The 23326-nt window shown below is 44.1% G+C and overlaps 1 protein-coding gene across 1 annotated transcript in view; it reads right to left on the bottom strand.

Moving 5' to 3' along the window:
• Window positions 1-21676, bottom strand: part of LOC120053986 (FERM domain-containing protein 4A-like) — a 139617-nt gene extending 117941 nt beyond the window's left edge. The window contains exon 1 of the mRNA XM_039001336.1: window positions 21309-21676. Coding sequence (XP_038857264.1) covers window positions 21309-21401 — 93 coding nt within the window. The 5' untranslated portion in view covers window positions 21402-21676. The remainder of the gene's footprint in view (window positions 1-21308) is intronic.
• Window positions 21677-23326: the final 1650 nt, after the last annotated feature.

Here is a 23326-nt window from a genome sequence, read left to right as displayed (position 1 = left end):
GATAGATAGCTGTCCCTGATTGAATACCATACCCGGCCAAAACATAGAAATACAAAACATAGAAATAAAGAAACTAGAATGCCCACCCTAGTCACCCTAGTCCTCTCTATGGCCAGGGCGTGACACCAATGGTGACTTTACAACAGTTACAGAGTTTAATGCCTGTGATAGGAGAAAACTGAGGATAGATCAAAAACATTGCTGTTACTCCACAATAGTAAACGAAATGATAGAGGAAAAGAAGGAAGCCTGTACAGAATAAAAATATTCCAAACCACCCCGTTTGCAATAAGCCACTAAAGTAAAACTGCAAAAAATGTGGCAAAAAAATTGACATTATGTCCTAAATACAAAGCAATATGTTTGGGGCAAATCCAACACAACACATCACTGAGTACCACTCTACATATTTTCAGGCATTGTTGTGGCTGCATCATGTTATGGGTATGCTTGTCATTGGCAAGGACTAGGAAGTTTTTAAGGATAAAAATAGACTGACTAGAGCTAAGTACATGCAAAATCCTTGAGGAAAACCTGGTTCAGTCTGCTTTCCACCAGACACTGGGAGACACATTCACCTTTCAGTAAGACAATAACCTAAAACACAAGGCCAAAAATACAATGGAGTTTCTTACTAAGACGGCCTAATTACAGTTTTGACTTAAATAGGCTTTAAAATCTATGGCAAGACTTGAAAATGGCTGTTTAGCAATGATCAACAACCAACATGACAGAATTTTTTAAAGAACAATGTGCAAATATTGTACAATCCAGATGTGCAAGGCTCTTAGAGACTTACCCAGAAAGACTCACAGCTGTAATGTGATTCTAACATGTATTGACTCTGGGGTCTGAATACTTATGTAAATTAAATATTTATGTATTTAATTTCCAATAAATTAGCAAACATTTCTAAAAACATGCTTATACTTTGTCATTATCGGGTATTGTGTGTAGATGGGTGAGAAAAACAAATCTATTTAATCCATTTTGAATTCAGGCTATAACACAACAACATGTGAAATAAGTCAAGGGGTAGGAATACTCTGTGAAGTCAATAGATTCATTGTTGTGTATTTTATTTTATCCCCTTGTATTACTATTTTATTTGTATAATTATTTTTGAACTCGTAAGTAAGCATTTCCCAGTAAAGTCTACACTGGCGCATGTGACAAATACAATTTAATTTGTGTGAGTATTTGTGAGGATTTCACACACACATCCGTAAATGTACACACATGCCTGTGAACACTTATACTCTTTGAGAGAGAGAAAATGAGAGAATAATAGGGGAGGAAGACACTGAAGGAGTTTCCCCTAGAACAAGAGAGAGGAAAGCAGACCTAGGGTCAGAGCTGAGAAGTGGACAGGGACAGAGGTAGGGGGCTGGGGATCTACTCAGGAAATACCTGGGGCTACAGTGAAGAGAGAAGGAGGAGTGGTTGAGAATAGAAGTGTTAGGGGGAAGGTACAGTGGGAAAATCATCTCTCTCTCTCTCTCTCTCTCTCTCTCTCTCTCTCTCTCTCTCTCTCTCTCTCTCTCTCTCTCTCTCTCTCTCTCTCTCTCTCTCTCTCTCTCTCTCTCTCTCTCTCTCTCTCTCTCTCTCTCTCTCTCTCTCTCTCTCTCTATAGTTTTGTACCAGATAAAGTATAACAGTTCCTTGTTGGTGAGAGAGCTACTACAGTATGAGCTGAATGGTAGTGTAGTCAGTCTGCCATTTCTGGAAGTCTGGATCACTCATTACTACTGACCTTGCCCTCAGAACATCCATTACTACTTTATCATCCACAGGGAAGGCTTGTTTTGCCGTAGAGAAAGTTGCAAAGGGTAGTCGGGGTGATTATGTCTGTTTTGAGGGGAGTTAGGGTGTTTCCTGAGTAAGAGGTGTATTCAGGGGAAGTGCATGATATGAGGGGAGGTTTAGGGTTTTCCTGTCATTGTGTCGACCCTTCATGAGGGCAAACTTTTCAACTTGACCTCTGTAAGATGATAAGATGTCCTCCCTAATAACACAGTTCTTTAAAGGGGAGCCAAGGCAGTGAGCCAGAAAGAGGGGAAGTGTGTGAGAGTGTGTGTGTCTGTTGCTGTATGATGCTCTGAATACAGCCCTAGTACCTCTGTGATCCCTCTCTGGGTTCGTCTGGTGGGGCCTGACAGTGTGGACTGCACACAGGGAAGGTGGGATGAGTAAGGAATACTAATTGCTCTCTGTGCAGATTCAGACATGGTGGAGCGAATACTGATCATCAATTCTGCCGTGTCAGAGCTGGTGTCTCTCACTCGCACGCACGCACGCACGCACGCACGCACGCACGCACGCACGCACGCACGCACGCACGCACGCACGCACACACACACACACACACACACACACACACACACACACACACACACACAGAGTGAAAAGGTGACCTGGCTGTAAATCTGAACATAGAGTTCTCCAGTCTGTGACCAAACACCATCTTTCATACCCCTGAAAATGTGTGTGTGTGTACGTGTGTGTGTGTGTGTGTGTATGAAGAAACACCCACTTTCACACTCCCAAGAACACTCAGCACTCAGTTACCGGGCCTTTAAAAACAGCCCTAGCAACCCAACGGTAACCAAAAACACTTGCTTCTTCCTGCTGACATTGTGAATACTGAGTATTTGGAGTTTATAAAAATGTGTGTGTGTGTGTGTGTCCTGAAAGAGAAACAACAACTACTAAAGAGGCTTTTGTCTCTGCATTAGGTAGAACTGGGCCAGAACACTCTCATTCTTTATAGAGAGGAATCAATGGCCTACTAACACACCACACACACTCCATACACAAACACACACTCTGAAATACACAACATCCGCAAATATGAGCCATAGGTTATGTGATATGAAGGTATGACAGTGGCTGTATTCCAGTCCATGTTACTACTATATGAGTGGATTGGAGCACCTAGATCACTCTATAAAAACAACCCACTATCCCCATCACACCAGAAGCTTGTCCACAACAACTGATTTTGTCTCATACTTCAGAATAAACCTACTGTATAGCCCTGTCGCCTTGAGAATGCACCTAGTTAGTTACACACCAGCTGTTAGCCCCTTTATTCCTCTCTACTCTGCCTAGAGCCCTGACCGGCCTTTCATTTAACCCCCGCTGTCCTAACCCCTTCATTAGTGACAGCATCAAGTTACGGCACACTGACCTATAGTCTGAAGCTTATTTTAACACTTCCTCTCACATACAGTGTAGTGTCTGTGTGTGTGTGTGTGTGAGGTGTATCCTACCTGGTACAGTGGCCTGGGGACACACCTGTGTGCGTGTGTGAGGTGTAGTGCGCGGAGATGTCTGAGAGCTGAGGAGGTGAAGGTCCACAGCAGACCCTGACGTGTGAACAGCACATCCTCCAGACCCAGCAGTACTGCCTCCATCATAGAAATACAAATGTAGCTATCCACAAGAAAACAGGTACACCAGATGACAGGTGGGTATCCACAGGTCAGGCTAAAATGCCTTGTTTCCTCGCTCTTCTCTCTAAGGATCCAACATTCTGATCACTCCGTAAAAAGAGAGGTCACCACAATCCTGTGTCAATATCCCACGCAGCTAGACAAATCCCCAAACAAATCCCCTATCCCTCTCTCCTCTCTCCTCCCCTGTAACTGAAGAAACCCTGAGAGCCAAAGTCTGGTTGCGACAAACACAAACATTCCCACTGCCTGTTCCTTGCTCACTCTCTCCCTTTCTCGCTCTCTCCCTTTTTCTTTTTTGGTCTGTTAGTTGTTTTTAAAGTGACACTCAGTTCCAGAGCATTCCAGGCTCCAGGCTGACAAACAGACGGAGAGAAGGAAGGAAAGGGAGACCCAGTAGATGAGTGACAGGGACAGGGAAAGGTGACTGTTATCTCTCTCTGTGGAGGATAGAGGGGTGTGCTTACACTCTCCACACCTCCACTCAGCCACCGGTCAGTTCGCTTCTCATCTTACCCAACTCCATTGCACGCACACACACACAGCAGCCAGCAGATTCGCTGACGTCCCGTCTCCAGATGGAGGATGGGAGTGTTTTCTCTCAGCTCTGGGAGTCAGGCCACATTCTCCGGTTTTTAACCAGGAACCAGAATCCCTAGGACATTGTGTGGCCTGATGTGACCTCTGAGAATGAAAGAACACCATGCACCCCCCCCTGTCCTTTGAGACTTAACTTTATCTATACCCATGAAAACCTAGCAATCTACCTTTCATGATAACGGCAACATCAACATGCATTTTCCATCTAAAACACCAAGATGTGTTACATCTAACACATATCATACAGTGGCTCGCGAAAGTATTCACCCCCCTTTTCCTATTTTGTTGCCTTACAACCTGGAATTAAAATAGATTTTTTTGGTGTTTGTATCATTTGATTTACACAACATGCCTACGACTTTGAAGATGCAAAATATATTTTTTATTGTGAAACAAACAAGAAATAACACAAAAAAACAGAAAACTTGAGCGTGCATAAATATTCACCCCCCCAAAGTCAATACTTTGTAGAGCCACCTTTTGCAGCAATTACAGCTGCAAGTCTCTTTGGGTATGTCTCTATAACCTTGGCACATCTAGCCACTGGGAGTTTTGCCCATTCTTCAAGGCAAAACTGCTCCAGCTCCTTCAAGTTGGATGGGTTCTGCTGGTGTACAGCAATCTTTAAGTCATACCACAGATTCTAAATTGGATTGAGGTCTTAGCTTTGACTAGGCCATTCCAAGACATTTAAATGTTTCCCCTTAAACCACTTGAGTGTTGCTTTAGCACTATGCTTAGGGTCATTGTTCTGCTGGAAGGTGAACCTCCGGCCCAGTCTCAAATCTCTGGAAGACTGAAACAGGTTTCCTTCAAGAATTTCCCTGTATTTAGCGCCATCCATCATTCCTTCAATTCTGACCAGTTTCCCAGTCCCTGCCAATGAAGAACATCCACACAGCATGATGCTGCCACCACCATGCTTCACTGTGGGGATGGTGTTCTCGGGGTGATGAGAGGTGTTGGGTTTGCGCCAGACATAGCGTTTTCCTTGATGGCCAAAAAGCTACATTTTAGTTTCATCTGACCAGAGTACCTTCTTCCATATTTTTGGGGAGTCTCCCACATGTCTTTTGGTGAACACCAAACGTGTTTGCTTCTTTTTTTCTTCAAGCAATGGCTTTTTTCTGGCCCCTCTTCAGTAAAGCCCAGCTCTGTGGAGTGTACGGCTTAAAGTGGTCCTATGGACAGATACTCCAATCTCCGCTGTGGAGTTTGCAGCTCCTTCAGGGTTATCTTTGGTGTCTTTGTTGCCTCTCTGATTAATGCCCTCCTTGCCTGGTCCGTGAGTTTTGGTGGGCGGCCCTCTCTTGGCTGGTTTGTTGTGGTGCCATATTCTTTCCATTTTTTATAATGGATGTAATGGTGCTCAGTGGGATGTTCAAAGTTTCTGATATTTTTTATAACCCAACCCTGATCTGTACTTCTCCACAACTTTGTCCCTGACCTGTTTGGAGAGTTCCTTGGTCTTCATGGTGTTGCTTGCTTGGTGGTGCCCCTTGCTTAGTGGTGTTGCAGACTCTGGGCCTCTTTCGGAACAGGTGTATATATACTGAGATCATGTGACACTTAAATAAAGTCCACCTGTGTGCAATCTAACTATTTATGTGACTTCTTAACGTACATATTATTTTATTTAGAAATGACGCCGACAAAAACAATAAACAATACAAAACAACCGTGAAGCTTAAGGGCTATGTGCCACAAACAAAGTTAACTTCCCACAAAGAAAGGAGGGAAAAGGGGTACGTAAGTATGGTTCCCAATCACAGACAACGATAGACAGCTGTCCCTGATTGAGAACCATACCCGGCCAAAATATAGAAATACAAAATCATGGAAAAACAAAACATAGAATGCCCACCCCAAATCACACCCTGACCAAACCAAATAGAGACATAAAAAGGCTCTCTAAGGTCAGGGCGTGACAGGGGATGAATACTTTTGCAAGGCACTGTACCTCGACAATCTCCTCATGGGTATTTCCCATGATGCTTTGTGTCTGGTTAGTTGTGGTTGTAAACATCTTATAAATTCCAAACATGCCTTTCCCCTACAGGCCCATTCAAATACAATAGATAGATTGGATTTATTCCCTCTTCCTCAGCAATCCAGCAGAAGGCCTTGATCAATACAGCAGAGTGAATGAGTTCAATACCACCAAACTGAAGGGGCCTATTGAGTGGACTGGACTGATTCATAGTGTGGGGGTGGGGAGGATGATATCGACACAAGGGTCAATGCTTACTGCTGAGTTGGGGTTTTATAAGAATGCAGCAGCCGTGTGTGTATGTCAAAGGAGGTTGGTGGCACCTTAATTGGGGAGGACGGGCTCATGGTAATGGCTGGAGGGGAATTGAAGGAATGTTGTCAAATACATCAAACACATGTTTATACCATTCCATTTGCTCCGTTCCGGACATTATTATGAGCCGTCCTCCCCTCAGCAGCCTCCTCTGGTGTATGTGTATCGTGCATTTGTGTATGTGGAGCTGAATATCTGCTGTATGACACTAATACCATTCATTTGATAATGATTGTCAATAGAAGTTGAAAGAAATTACTATCACAACATACATCAACTCTGAATGCTGGTAAAAGCAGGATTTTTGTTTCATAATTCTCCCTACTGTAAGAGCACTGCACTCATCTGAGCTTAGATAGAGAGAATGCTAGTGTGTTTATGCCTTTCTATCTCTCTCTCCCACTCACAGTAATACCACAGATGGTGGGGTGTTAACCTAAAAACCCCAAACATCCTAAACGGTGATTTTCAGGGGTCATCAATTTGATAGACCTTCTGTGCTCTGCGCGGCAGGGAGCCAGCCCTGTGTCAGATGGTCTTGAGAAATCTACTTTCGGGGTCCGTGTCTAGACTTGACAGATAATGCAGTTTTTGTATTCTGATCATGGACTTCTGATCATGGAATTCACTCTTTTGGGGGGAGGGGGGCAATATTAGCTAGCTGGCTAGCATTTATGAAGCCAGCAAACATGTTCCTCACACGCTAGATTGCTAATGACGGTCCGCACACAATGCGTCCTTTCAATATGATCTTTGTATTCTGATAGCGAAAGTCGCATGTAAGTGTCAAGTGTAGACATTGCCAATGTTCCCTCTAAGCTGCACGCTGCACCAGCCAGCAGTAGTCCCGAGAGACTGCCGCCTAGCTCCCTGCCACGCAAAGCGCAGAAGAACTATCAGCCTACGGAGAGAAGCACGAGATTGAACTTCACTCAACTTTCTAGAGTTTTCCCTGTTAGTTAACATTATCAACGTTTCCCTTTACTGTGGCAATTGTGATGAAATCAATGCAACATTAGCCACTTTCAATGCAACATACCGAAACAAAACGAACTATGCAAGAGATTTTTTCTTTCAAGTTTGCGCTCAGCAGACCTGAAATTTGCTCATTGCCAAACAATGTTGAGGGAACATTGGACATGGCCTCTGGAATGTTTGACATTCCAGATGTGTAAGTGTTCCACTTTTTCCACAGCCGAGTCCTGGCTGTTACTGTGGGGTCTACAGAAGGTCAGCTCTCACTAACTGTACTTTAGGATGGGTGTAAATATTTGTTGTGTGTGTGTTCCCAGGATGTTGTGTGTGTACAGTGTCCTGTGGAATCCTGGGAAAGGTCATGGAATAGTCCTCAGCAGAGTGCCAGATGACCGTTACCATTGCAACAGAAAATACTTTCGAAACCATAGTGATAGAACAGAGAGGCTAGGAGGTTTGGGATATTCAACTTTGCCAGACCCTGTGAGGACCAGAAGGAATGGACAGGCAGATTGATACTGAAGGTTATTCACAAAGTTGGCAAGGCCTGGTACTATGGTTGCAAAACTACCGCTAATTTACCAAAGTTACCAGAATCTTGGGTGATTTTGGTAATTAACAGAAAATCTATGGCAATCTATGGTAATTTTGGTAACATATACTTGAATAACATTGAATAACATTTTTATTTTTGTATTAACATACTGTATAATATTCATTTTTGTTATATCTGTGTCCATATTGTCCATGATTTTCTAATAGATAGACCATATGTTTCAAGAGAAAAAAGCATATCTGCAACTCTTCCAACTATTGACTGCAACCAGTTTGACGCAAAAACACTGACAACAAGTGAATATTGACATAGCACATGAAATAAAAGTGTAAAAAAAAAATCTAGACAATATTTCATACTAAAACCCTCATTTTAAACACCAATGGTATTCACGAAGATGATGGATTAAATTTAGGATAATGTTTTACAGCTTTGTCATTCTATACTTTCAGTTTTTATTATTTAATATATTTTACATGTGATAAGGCCACACAGAGGGCCAGAGATAATTACAGACACCTTTGACGTTCTGAATTATCTAAAAAAGTTACCAGAAAAATTCTAAATAAACCTTGAAGGGTACCGAAATACAGGCAGTTTACTGGTCAACTTAGAAAGTTTCCAGTAATGTACCCTCCCTTTGCAACCATACCTGGTACCCAGTAACACACACACATGCGCAAACTCACACGTGAGCGCACACACATGCACACATGCTCTCACTGAAGCATCACTGTTCCAGATCATTCTAATAGAGAAACATCCTGAGACAGGGGACAGGGGTAACCTTTACTCTGTAGGAGCAGAGAGCTCTGCTTTTCTTTCCCTCCATTTTCTTCCTCCCCCCTTCTCTCGCTCGCTCACTCCCGCTGTCCTCTCTCCCTCCTCTTGCTCCCTATTTTCTCTCTCTCCCTCCCCTTGCTCCCTATTTTCTCTCTGTCTCTCTGTTTATGAATAGGCCCTTGATGTGTGAGTCAGTTTGTCCCAGCTTCACAGTGAAGAGCTCATTGAGTCTTGTTCTCTCCCTCTCAGAGAGACCTTCTATATCTGGAGATATTTAGAGGTCTCATATCCTGTTGTTGAGCAATGGAAGACAGACACCACTATGTGTGTGTGTGTGTGTGTGTGTGTGTGTGTGGGTGTGTTGTGTGTGTGTGTACGTGTGCCTGTGTGCTTGTGCGTGTCATGGTTCTATGTAGTTATGTCTGAGAATAGATCATGGGCTCTAATTAACAACAGACCCAGGGCCAGCCTCAGTCAGGCAAGGCCAGATGGAGGCCTGGAGGGATCACAGAGCAGGACTGGGATGTAGGCCTACAGTACTGGGAGACAGTGGAGAAGAAACAGTGGATGGATCTGCTCGACCACCTTTGATTCATTATTTTCGGTGTTTTTGTCTGTGTTCATTTTACTATGTAATTCTGCAGGCAGATTATCTGGGAATATGAGTCATGTACAACAGTGGAGGCTGCTGAGGGGAGGATGGCTCATAATAATGGCTGGAATGGAGTACATGGAATGGTATCATTTGATACATCAGCAGCCTCCACTGATGTACAAATACACAGTATAATCCATCTGCTGTTTTCAGATCTATGAGAGGTGTCTAGGGGTAGGGTCTAGAGGTCGGTTTGGGACCGGGCATAACTGTTACTCTGATCAACAAGTGAAAAACAGAAGAGGGAAGGAGGAGTGGAGGGGAAAAGGGGGAGAGAGGTAGGGTGGTGTCAAAAACATTCTCTCCTTCCAAAGCGCTCCAAGGGAAGAGGGGGGTACCCTTTCATCCATAAGAGTGGGAGAGAAGGGCTTAAGAATCCAAACTCAACTGCAACCCTTTCACACTCTCTTTCCAATCCCAACCCCACCTAACGTCCCCGTCCCTCTCTCATTTCAAAGCCAGAACCCCCAGGGCCAGAGAATCTATGGAGGAAAGCACCCCCTGGGAATCTATGGAGGAAAGCACCCCCTGGGAATCTATGGAGGAAAGCACCCCCTGGGAATCTATGGAGGAAAGCACCCCCTGGGAATCTATGGAGGAAAGCACCCCCTGGGAATCTATGGAGGAAAGCACCCCCTGGGAATCTATGGAGGAAAACACCCCCTGGGAATCTATGGAGGAAAGCACCCCCTGGGAATCTATGGAGGAACATAGAACCAGGGTAGACAGAAGTATAAAACTACACTACTGCAGCTACCTTTCAAGGTCAGTGTGCCAGAATAGTTTTAGGATCCATCAGCAGCTTTCTTTTGTGATCGTTTTGAACCTCTAACCCATGGATGACACATGGGTTAGAGGTACACATGAACAGGCACGAATGGAGGGAGACATGAGGAATAGTGAGTATTTTCTCAAAACCGAAAAACAATTAAATATAAATCAATGGAGATTACTTTAAGAGGCCTAATAAAGATGGATCACAGAACCGCCCACAGGCTCATGATGCCCCTGTCCACTACTGACCTTCTCTCTGATTGGATGAGGCAGAATGATTTAAGGCAGTGATTGGAAACGACAGGAGGGTTAAAGGTAATGAGCATTGACTAGCATTCTTGTACCAACACTACATTCTTAGAAAAATGGTTTCAAAGCAGTTCCAGGTAGAACCCTTTTACGTTCCACGTTGAACTCTGTGGAAAGGGTTCTACATACACTGCATTCGGAAAGTATTCAGACACCTTGACTTTTTCCACATTCTGTTACGTTACAGTCTTATTCTAAAATTGATTAAATAAATATAAAATCCTCATCCATCTACCCACAATAACCCATAATGACAAAGTGAAAACAGGTTTTTAGAAATACACTGCTCAAAAAAATAAAGGGAACACTTAAAAAACACAATGTAACTCCAAGTCAATCACACTTCTGTGAAATCAAAAAGTCCACTTAGGAAGCAAAACTGATTGACATTAAATTTCACATGCTGTTGTGCAAATGGAATAGACAACAGGTGGAAATTATAGGCAATTAGCAAGACACCCCCAATAAAGGAGTGGTTCTGCAGGTGGTGACCACAGACCACTTCTCAGTTCCTATGCTTCCTGGCTGATGTTTTGGTCACTTTTGAATGCTGGCGGTGCTTTCACTCTAGTGGTAGCATGAGACGGAGTCTACAACCCACACAAGTGGCTCAGGTAGTGCAGCTCATCCAGGATGGCACATCAATGCGAGCTGTGGCAAGAAGGTTTGTTGTGTCTGTCAGCGTAGTGTCCAGAGCATGGAGGCGCTACCAGGAGACAGGCCAGTACATCAGGAGACGTGGAGGAGACCGTAGGAGGGCAACAACCCAGCAGCAGGACCGCTACCTCCGCCTTTGTGCAAGGAGGAGCAGGAGGAGCACTGCCAGAGCCCTGCAAAATGACCTCCAGCAGGCCACAAATGTGCATGTGTCTGCTCAAACGGTCAGAAACAGACTCCATGAGGGTGGTATGAGGGCCCGAAGTCCACAGGTGGGGGTTGTGCTTACAGCCCAACACCGTGCAGGACGTTTGGCATTTGCCAGAGAACACCAAGATTGGCAAATTCGCCACTGGCGCCCTGTGCTCTTCACAGATGAAAGCAGGTTCACACTGAGCACGTGACAGACGTGACAGAGTCTGGAGACGCCGTGGAGAACGTTCTGCTGCCTGCAACATCCTCCAGCATGACCGGTTTGGCGGTGGGTCAGTCATGGTGTGGGGTGGCATTTCTTTGGGGGGGCCGCACAGCCCTCCATGTGCTCGCCAGAGGTACCCTGACTGCCATTAGGTACCGAGATGAGATCCTCAGACCCCTTGTGAGGCCATATGCTGGTGCGGTTGGCCCTGGGTTCCTCCTAATGCAAGACAATGCTAGACCTCATGTGGCTGGAGTGTGTCAGCAGTTCCTGCAAGAGGAAGGCATTGATGCTATGGACTGGCCCGCCCGTTCCCCAGACCTGAATCCAATTGAGCACATCTGGGACATCATGTCTCGCTCCATCCACCAACGCCACGTTGCACCACAGACTGTCCAGGAGTTGGCGGATGCTTTAGTCCAGGTCTGGGAGGAGATCCCTCAGGAGACCATCCGCCACCTTATCAGGAGCATGCCCAGGCGTTGTAGGGAGGTCATACAGGCACGTGGAGGCCACACACACTACTGAGCCTCATTTTGACTTGTTTTAAGGACATTACATCAAAGTTGGATCAGCCTGTAGTGTGGTTTTCCACTTTAATTTTGAGTGTGACTCCAAATTCAGACCTCCATGGGTTGATAAATTTGATTTCCATTGATAATTTTTGTGTGATTTTGTTGTCAGCACATTCAACTATGTAAAGAAAAAAGTATTTAATAAGAATATTTCATTCATTCAGATCTAGGATGTGTTATTTTAGTGTTCCCTTTATTTTTTTGAGCAGTGTACCTTATTAACATTAATATTCAGACCCTGGGAGAACCTTCCAGAAGGACATCCATCTCTGCAGCACTCTACCAATCAGGCCTTTATGATAGAGTGGCCAGATGGAAACCACTCCTAAGTAAAAGGCACATGACAGCCCTCTTGGAGTTTGCCAAAAGGCACCTAAAGGACTGTCATACCATGAGAAACAAGATTCTCTGGTCTGAAGAAACCAAGATTGAACTCTTTGGCCTGAAGGCTAAGCGCCATGTCTGGAGCAAACCTGGCACCATCTCTATGGTGAAGCATGGTGGTGACAGCATCATGCTGTGGGGATGTTTTTCAGCGGCAGGAACTGTGAGACTAGTCAGGATTGAGGGAAAGACAGATCCAGAGCACTCAGGACCTCAGACTGGGGTGAAGGTTCATCTTCCAACAGGACAAAGGCCCTAAGCACACACCCAAGACAACGCAAGAGTGGCTTCGGGACATGTCTCTCAATGTTCTTGAGTGGCCCAGCCAGAGCCCGGACTTGAACCTGATCGAACATCTCTGCAGAAACCTGAAAATAGCTGTGCAGTGACGCTCCCCATCCAACCTGACAGAGCTTGAGAAGATCTGCAGAGAAGAATGGGAGAAACTCCCCAAATGCAGGTGTGCCAAGCTTGCAGTGTCATACCCAAGAATACTTAATGCTGTAATTGCTGCCAAAGGGGCTTCAAAAGTTTCATTTTATTTTTATTATACATTTGCAAAAATAAAAATAAACAGTTTTTACTTTGTCATTATACGGTATTGTGTGTAGATTGATGAGGGGGAAAAAATGATTTACTCCATTTTAGAATAAGGCTGTAAAGTACAAAATGTGAAAAAAGTCAAGGGGTCTGAATACTTTCAGAATGCGCTGGTTCTACCTGGAACCAAAAATAGGTTTTCAAATGGTTCTCCTATGGGGACTGCCGAAGAACCCTTTTAGGTTGGTTACCTTTGACAATGACATAATTGTTCACTATACCGTGCGTGTGTGTGTGTGTGTGTGTGAGTGTACCCTCTCCTGCTGTGCGGACCTGTGAGAACCCGCCTGACACTGAGGCGTCTCCTAGGAGAGCAACGCTAACCAGCTAAACATTTTGCTGTTTTTCCCCTCTGTAAGAGATTGACTCTCTCTCTCTCTCTCTCTCTCTCTCTCTCGCTCTCTGTCTCTCTCTAATTTCAATTTAAAGGGATTTATTGGCATGGGAAACACATTTTTACATTGCCAGAGCAAGTGATAGTAAACAAAAGTGAAATAAACAATAAAAAATGTACAGTAAACATTACGCTCACAAAAGCTCCAAAATAATAAAGATATTTCAAATGTCATATTATGTCAATATACAGTGTTGTAATGATGTGCAAATAGTTAAATGGAAAATAAATGCACATAAATATAGGTTGTATTGACAATGGTGTTTGTTCTTCACTGGATGCCCTTTTCTTGTGGCAACATGTCACACATCTTGCTGCTGTGATGGCACATTGTGGTATTTCACCCAATAGATATGGGAGTTTATCAAAATTGGATTTGTTTTTCAATTCTATGTGGGTCTGTGTAATCTGGGGGAAATATGTGTCTCTAATAAGGTCATACATTTGGCAGGAGGATAGGAAACACAGCTCAGTTTCCACCTCATTTTGTGGGCAGTGTGCAAAAAGCCTGTCTTCTCTTGAGAGCCAGGTCTGCCTTTAATGGCCTTTCTCAATAGCAAGGCTATGCTCAGATTTCCTTAATTTTGGGCCAGTCACAGTGTTCAGGTATTATGCCACTGTGTATTCTCTGTTTAGGACCAAATAGCATTATAGTTTGCTCACTTTTTTTGTAAATTCTTTCCAATGTGTCAAGTAATTATCTTTTTGTTTTCTCATGATTTGGTTACGTCTAATTGTGTTGCTGTCCTAGGGCTCTGTGGGGTCTGTTTGTGTACTGACCCTCAGGACCGCTTGCTTAGGGGGCTCTTCTCCAGGTTCATCTCTCTGTAGGTGAAGGCTTTGTTATGGAAGGTTTGGGAATTGCTTCCTTTTAGGTGGTTGTATAATTTAGCGTCTCTTTTCTGGATTTTGATAATTAGCGGGCATCGGCCTAATTCTGCTCTGCATGCACCATTTGGTGTTTTACGTTGTACACAGGGGATATTTTTGCAGAATTTTGCATGCAGAGTCTCAATTTGGTGTTTGTCCCATTTTGTGAATTCTTGGTTGACCTCAACCATAAAGGGCAATGAGTTCTACAACTGATTCAAGTATTTCTTTGCCAGATCCTAATTGGTATGTCAAATTTTATGCTCCTTTTGATTGCATAGAAGGCCCTTCTTGCCTTGTCTCTCAGATGTTTCACAGCTTTGTGGAAATTACCTGTGGCGTTGATGTTTAGGCCGAGGTATGTATAGTTTTTTGTGTGCTCTAGGGCAACGGTGTCTAGAAGGAATTTGTATACGTGGTCCTGGCAACTGGACCTTTTTTGGTACACCATTATTTTTCTCTTACTGAGATTTACGGTCAGCGCCCAGGTCTGACAGAATCTGTGCATAAGATCTAGGTGATGCTGTAGGCTCTCCTTGGTTGGGGACAGAAGCACCAGATCATCAGCAAACAGTAGACATTTTACTTCAGATTCTAGTAGGGTGAGGCCGGGTGCTGACTGTTCTAGTGCCCTCGCCAATTCATTGATATATATCTTGAAGAGGGTGGGGCCTAAGCTGCATCCCTTTCTCACTCCCTGGCCATGTGGAAAGAAATGTGTGTTTTTTTCCAATTCTAACCGCAAACTTGTTGTTGTGTACATGGATTTTATAATGTCATATGTTTTTCACCCAACACCACTTTCCATCAATTTGTGTAGCAGACCCTCATGCAAAATTGAGTCAAAAGCTTTTTTGAAATAAACAAAGCATGAGAAGACTTTGCCTTTGTTTGTTTGTTTGTCAATTAGGGTGTGCAGGATGAATATGTGGTCTGTCGTACGGTAACTTGGTAAATAGCCAATTTGACATTTGCTCAGTACATTGTTTTTGCTGAGGAAATGTAAGAGTCTGCTGTTAGTGATAATGCAAAGGATTTCCCAGAGGTTGTTGTTGATGCATATCCCACGGGAGTTATTGGGGTCAAATTTGTCTCCACTTCTGTGGATTGGGGTGATCAGTCCTTAGTTCCAAATATTGGGGAAGGTGACAGAGCTGAGGATGATGTTAAAGAGATTAAGTATAGCCAATTGTAATTCGTGGTCTGTGTATTTCATGATTTCATTTAGGATACCATCAACCCCACAGGCCTTTTTGGGTTGGATTCAATGTAATTGGAAAATCCAGTGGTTCCGTAGTCTTTAATAGATTTGTTTTTGATCATGTATATGCTCTTTGTTGTTTGTTCTTTGTTATAGAGCCAAAAAGATAGGAGAAGTGGTTTATCCATACATCTACATTTTGGATAGATAACTCTTCGTGTTGTCGTTCGTTTTCCAATTTTCCCAGAAGTGGTTAGATTCTATGGATTCTTCAATTACATTGAGCTGATTTCTCATGTGCGGTTCCTTCTTTTTCTGTAATATATTTCTGGATTGTTTTAGTGATTCACCAAAGTGAAGACGTAGGCTCAGGTTTTCTGTGTCTCTATGTTTTTGGTTGGATAGGTTTCTTAGGTGTCAGTGGACTGACTGTGAACGCTCTAAGAGACTCTGGGTGGAGGTCATTGATAAAGTAGTCTACAGTAACAGTACTACTGCCAAGAGATAAGCTATAGGTGTACCTACAATAGGAGTCCCCTCGAAGCCTACCATTGACTATGTACATACCCAGCGTCCGACAGAGCTGCAGGAGTTGTGATCCATTTTTTTTGGTTATGTTGGTCTAGTTGTGTCTACGGGGGCATATGGGGGAGGGAATGCTGTCACCTCCAGGTAGGTGTTTGTACCCCTGTGTGCTGAGGGTGTCAGGTTCTTGTCCAGTTCTGGCATTTAGGTTGCCACAGACTAGTACATGGCCCTGAGCCTGGAAATTGTTGATCTCCCCCTCTAGGATGGAGAAGCTGTCATCGTTAAAGTATGGGGATTCTATTGGGGGGATATAAGTAGCACGCGTCTCTCTCTCTCTCTCTCTCTCTCTCTCTCTCTCTCTCTCTCTCTCTCTCTCTCTCTCTCTCTCTCTCTCTCTCTCTCTCTCTCTCTCTCTCTCTCTCTCTCTCTCTCTCTCTCTCTCTCTCTCTCTCTCTCTCTCTCTCTCTCTCTCTCTCTCAAAATCTCTTCCATAATGCAGATATATAGTTCTGTGTCGGGGTATGTTATTGGTGGTGGATGATGGTCTGCCTGAGTCGTGGTAAATCAAGTGCCTACAGGGAGAACAAGGCCATCTTTGGTCACGGTCAACAGTTATGACACAGTCTAACACGCCACGCCTCGTTAACCACACAACAATGAGGAGGAGACGCACTTGTTTTGTCTGTCTCTATAACCGTCCTTTCGCCTCTTTCAAGAATCTTATCCTTAAACGTCTCTCACTGGTTTTCTTTTCATCCCTTTCTTACTTTATTTCTTTATTCGTTATTTTATTTGTTATTTCTTTATTCGTTTATTCGTTCGTTTCTTTATTCGTCCAAAGTTTTGGAGGGGAAACTAATTTACAATTTTACTGAAGACTTTTCATAAATTCAATCCCCGTCATCATCTCGTATAACCTGGTTGTTATTAGTGGGACATTAGAAAATGACTTATGTCATGTAAGGACAGGATACATATGTAGTTGTCTACCTAGAGCTGAAAGTCAGATTAGTATAAGAGCATCCATTATACCCCTGGCATTGTTCAATAGCTTTAAATAACAGTCCTCCAAACATCACTTCCTTTCAAACTAAAATGCTAAAACACTCAGGGCTACACTTACGGTATATACTCCATATACCATCACTTTAAACCCTTTTTCAAGCTTTCAGGTTCAAAGAAGACCTAAACTAATCCAACTGAGCTGGATAGTTAAACCATTTGTATTGATGCTCAGTGACATTACGCAATAGACAATGGACATGGAAGTACAGGAGAGAGATGCAGCTGTGGATGGATGATACATGGAAGTACAGGAGAGAGATGCAGCTGTGGATGGATGATACATGTAAGTACAGGAGAGAGATGCAGCTGTGGATGGATGATACATGGAAGTACAGGAGAAAGATGCAGCTGTGGATGGATGATACATGGAAGTACAGGAGAGAGATGCAGCTGTGGATGGATGATACATGGAAGTACAGGAGAAAGATGCAGCTGTGGATGGATGATACATGGAAGTACAGGAGAGAGATGCAGCTGTGGATGGATGATACATGGAAGTACAGGAGAGAGATGCAGCTGTGGATGGATGATACATGGAAGTACAGGAGAAAGATGCAGCTGTGGATGGATGATACATGGAAGTACACAAGAGAGATGCAGCTGTGGATGGATGATACATGGAAGTACAGGAGAGAGATGCAGCTGTGGATGGATGATACATGGAAGTACAGGAGAGAGATGCAGCTGTGGATGGATGATCAGGGGCTGACAGAAATATGAAGGTAGACAAAGCCAGGCTGATGCTCCAGTCAGTCAGGTAATGGAGAGGTAAAGTCAACAACACAGGACCTATTCACCCCTGCTGGAATACTCAGCCTTTGAAATGAGAGAGCCGATTGATGTGTCATTCAATAGAACAGTCTTTCAGCAGCGTACATTAGTAGGCATCAGCTGAGATTTACAGTCAAAAGCTTGGCCAAGCTTCTAATTTACACATATCTTAAATACCTCATGCACACGCACTGCCTTACATGGTGAAAGGAGACACGCAGTTGCCTTCTCCACAAGAAAAACAAAATTACTGAAGCCCAACCCCAGATTGCGTGTGTGTGTGTGTGACTCCACACAGCTGTAAGTAGAGAAATAAGAGGCTTAAATTTAGAATACAATCAGAGAGAGTGAGACCGCCTCCGTATGTGATTCTGTGAATCTGCATCTATCTATTAATAAATATGGGTAGGTCTTATTCTGTGTGTGTGTGTGTGTGTGTGTGTGTGTGTGTGTGTGTGTGTGTGTGTGTGTGTGTGTGTGTGTGTGTGTGTGTGTGTGTGTGTGTGTGTGTGTGTGTGTGTACATCAAAAGAGTCAGTAAGCCTAGAAAAGCATGATAATAATAATCATCATCTAGTTCTGTGTGACAGATGGCTCTATTTTTACCTCCTCCCGACAGCCAATCAAACAGCACCATACAACAAAGCACATTCCAACAGAGAGACAGAAGATGGTTAAGACTGAAGCCTGTAATATTGGCTGTGTGTACTAACAGAACTAACCATACTAACTAGTAATGTTATCCCTGTAAGGAAAGAGTTTTTGAGTGTCTTATGGTAGAATGTGACATTTTATGTAATACGGATTCTACTGTACTTTGTACTAGCTGCACCATGCATTACACTTTATTTGGATAGTCCATCTGTAGATGCTCTACAGACTATCTACAGACTATTAGTAACATTTCAACTATCTACTAACCCTAACCCTTAGCCTAACCCCGACCCTAACCCGAATTCTAAACCTAACCCTAACCCTAACCCTTATCCTATCCCTAAACTTAACCCTTAGCCTAACCCCGACCCTAACCCTAATTCTAAACCTAACCCTAACCCTAACCCTTATCCTATCCCTAAACTTAACCCTTAGCCTAACCCCGACCCTAACCCTAATTCTAAACCTAACCCTAACCTTAACCCTTATCCTATCCCTAAACTTAACCCTTAGCCTAACCCCGACCCTAACCCTAATTCTAACCCTAACCTGTACTTGTACCCTCACACTAACCCAAACCCTAACCTTAACCCTAACCCTAACCTTAACCCAAAAACCTAACCTTGACCCTAACCCTAAAACTAACCCTAGCTCCTGACCCTAACCATTAATGAAATTCTAATGCTAAAACTAATTATAACTTTAACCCTATACCCCATAGAAATAGCATTTGACCTCGTGGGGACTAACAAAATGCTCTACAACTGGTCAAACTATCTGTTGATGAGGAACTGCTTGCTAAGATTAGGGTTAGGTTTAGAATTAGGGTTAGGCTAAGGGTTAGGCTAAGGGTTAAGGTTAGGGTTAGGTTTAGAATTAGGGTTAGGGGTTAGGGAAAAAAGGATTTTGAATGGGACTGAATTGTGTGCCCCACAAGGTTAGCTGTACAAGACTGTGTGTGTGGATGTGTGTGTGTGTGTGTATATATGTGTGTGTGTGTGTGTGTGTGTGTGTGTGTGTGTCCCTGCAGGCTACAGCTAGAGACTGACAGCTCAGCGAACAGCTCCTGTCATTTAGAATAAATCCCAGAGGAAAAACAAATTACATTCACAGCTAGAAGGCATGTTAATCAACCTCAACTAAGGTAGGCCTCAATCACATCACGCTAAACAGGATACACAACCACTAACCAGAACAAACAACCACTTCAAATGAAAACAGTTTCTTGTCCATAGTGCACATAAAGATGAATAATACTGGAACAGCTTTGTCCACATGTGATCAGACCTCTGTGATTATACCCACAGTGAAAGGTTTTGGTTGGCCACAGCACTACCAGCCCCTTCTCCTATCTTTATATAAATACTCCTCTATTGGATTACGCAAGCAGTTCCCTAACATTTATGACCCACATGCAGTCTCTAAATGTTTCATGTGGCCTAGGAACTAAACAGCACCGTGTTTCTGCCACCAGAGGGCCAGTCGTTTGGGACACAGTGAAAGGTTCTGGTTGGCCCTCCACTACCATAGAACCATAGCCTGACAGCATGTTCTCTGGATGCCTAGAGATGTCACTGTAGGTGTGTTGCGTGTTAGGGCGCATCCACACACACTGCATGTAACTCTGTCTCACTTGCTACCGTCACTGTTTCAACATCTTTAGTACAGCATGATTGGAATGGGGTGACTTAAACTGTTATTATCACTCAAACACACACTGAAGCACACACAAAAAGAAGCACACACACACACACAGAAGCACACACACACAGAAGCACACACACACACAGAAGCACACACACACAGAAGCACACACACACAGAAGCACACACACACACACACACACACACACACACACACACACACACACACACACACACACACACACACACACACACACACACACACACACACACACACACACACACACACACACACACACACACACACACACACACGCTGTAAACATCTTTACTGGAGAGTTAGTGAATCACGCAGCAGGTCAGAACCTGTCCTGAGGTCTGTGTACATTCCACTTGAACCAGAGCAAAACAGCACCAAAAGCACAACAGCATCAAACTGAAAGTAAACGTGAGACAACGCCATTGACAGTCACAGCTGCCTGGCAGGCATCCTCTGTGTGTCACTAGACAGGATAGAACTAGGAGGGTAATGATTAGCCATGCTATGCTAGGCTTGCTATACACAGCTCTGTTACAGTACGGCAACATTATGCTAAGATAACTAACTAAGCCAGTATGCCAAAATCACACAAACACAGTATATAAACTCCTCAATGACCTTCAAACTGGGTAAAAATTAGGATGGACAGACAAGGGGCAGAGAGAGAGGGACAGAGCAACATTCATTGTCCACTCAATGTGCAGTTTCAGATTAAAAGCTTTGCCCTTGCTTTGCCTCCCAACTCAATCTGCTACTGTCTCTGGATTAGCCAAAGACCCTGTAATTAAATCCCGACCACACACAACAACACAGCAAGACAGAGAGAGGGAGACAGACAGAGAAGCAGTGAGAGATTGAAAGAGACAAACAGGAAGCGGGACAAAAAGAGACAGTCAGAGAGAGAGAGAGACAGTCAGAGAGAGAGAGAGAGAGAGAGAGAGAGAGAGAGAGAGAGAGAGAGAGAGAGAGAGAGAGAGAGAGAGAGAGAGAGAGAGAGAGAGAGAGAGAGAGAGAGAGAGAGAGAGAGAGAGAGAGAGAGAGAGAGAGAGATAGAGAGAGAGAGAGAGAGAGGTAAGGTGTAATCCAGTGTATCTTACCCTCTCTCCACTGTTCCGTCGTAATGTTCCCACGGGTAGTTTGAGCATGAGTCTGCGGGCCCTACCCGGGGTTACAGCCTCCTGGACCACCATGGCACGACCCTCAGTGTGTGTGTCTGTGTGTGTAGAGGGAGACCGTCTATTCCCGTCCAGCCTGGAAGCAGCTCACGCGAGCTAGCGTCTGTCTGTGAGACAGAGTGTGTGAGTCGTCCCAGTCCTGTCTTCCCTCCTTCCCTCACTCTCTCTCTCTTCTGTTATTCTTGGTGAGAGGAGAGTGTGTATCTCTCTGCCTCTCTCTCCCTCGGACTCAGAGACCTGCCCATTCTCCTCTGCATACGCTCCACTCTGCCTCTCTAGCACACGGTGTGTGAACACGAACGCGAGTATGTGTGTGTGTGTGTGAGGGAAAGGGAGTATGCTTTGTTTCTTTTCTCTCTCTCCCACTCTAGTCTCTCTCTCTCTCTCTCTCTCTCTCTCTCTCTCTCTCTCTCTCTCTCTCTCTCTCTCTCTCTCTCTCTCTCTCTCTCTCTCTCTCTCTCTCTCTCTCTCTCTCTCTCTCTTTCGCTCTAGTCAGGGGCTTAACCAGGTCACTAGATGAATGCAATGCACGGTTGTTATTAGCATATGTACCCTTGTCATGTGATCACAAAGGAGTAGTGAATGTGTGTGTGCGGGGGAAGGGGACACACACACACACACAGTACAGTGGGTCACATGGGGCACCTCAAAAAGAATATGTGATGCTTTGCCATCTGGTGAGGAGATTATCTTTAAATCCCACATCCAGCTTTCACTCCTTCTGTCTGGACTGGAGCACTGAGAGGGATACCCCAAAACACACACACTCACCAAGCCAATAACAATACAGCGGGATAGGATCCCAATAACAGGGGAATGTCTAGGGACAGGATTGGGGACACACCGTCATCACCATGCCTATTGGCTTATTCACTGGTCCACAAAAAGGGTTCTGAAGGATTTAGGCGCAAAACCATGTGGTGAACACTAGCATTAAAACCATTTGTCCCGATGAGGAGGGAAACCAGTGCTAAGCTTAAGCCGTGGAGTGGCGTGGTCCTTGTCTGACCATCATATCTATTTCTTGGCTTCTTGAGGGTTGGGGTTGGGCTGAGTTACAGCTGGTTCCAGTGACATATTCTCATATTCTCATCATCACTCTGCAATGCTCAGCTTCACCCAATCAGCTGGTCAGTACTGCATCGGCAGATGATTAACTTGAGTGGATAAACACACACACAGACATGCACGCTCACACACACAAGTGCACACAGGAGTAGCGGAGGTGGTTTGGTGGACTACGCTTGTGTGATGAGTAACCTTGCCTGAAGACTTGTGTTCGCTCCCAGATCTCCTAGATCTAATCCTTTCTCAGTGGGCTAAGGCGTTCTTGAGGCATAAGGAAGACCAGGGTTCGACACACACATCTAGATTAAATGAGCAGCCCCCTAAAAGTCCCACCCCCCCAACCCCCCGACCAAGCATAGTATTAGAAGTGTCTGAAACACATATATTTTGTGGTTAAAGCTGGGTGCCAACAGGAGAAAGTCATCTTCACTAGTAATCCCCACTAAGCATCATTTATTCAATACCTACATCAGGAGTGTGTGTGTGTGTGTGTGTGTGTGTGTGTGTGTGTGTGTGTGTGTGTGTGTGTGTGTGTGTGTGTGTGTGTGTGTGTGTGTGTGTGTGTGTGTGTGTGTGTGTGTGTGGCCTACATGAGAAATATCAGAGGGCTATATATAACCCTAGAGTGTGCTGCCACAGAGTTCAGACTCAGAGACTCAAACTGGAGGGAAGGAAAGAGAGGAAAGATTAAAAGAACTACACTTCCCTTTTCACTGTCAGACATGTCTGACATGAAAACACTCTCTGTGATGCCTTAGATTAATCATGCACTTTGTCGGAAGATATCCTGTTTTATCTTGTTCATCAGGAGGAAAAATTACATGGTTGTCCATAATTAACTAGTAAAGACTGCAATAAGTCCATCCTCTGTG

The sequence above is a fragment of the Salvelinus namaycush genome, chromosome 9 (assembly GCF_016432855.1).
Source record: "Salvelinus namaycush isolate Seneca chromosome 9, SaNama_1.0, whole genome shotgun sequence".
In the NCBI taxonomy this organism is placed as follows: domain Eukaryota; kingdom Metazoa; phylum Chordata; class Actinopteri; order Salmoniformes; family Salmonidae; genus Salvelinus; species Salvelinus namaycush.
The sequence above is the reverse complement of the archived record's forward strand: the minus strand, read 5'-3'. Positions and strand labels throughout refer to the sequence as shown.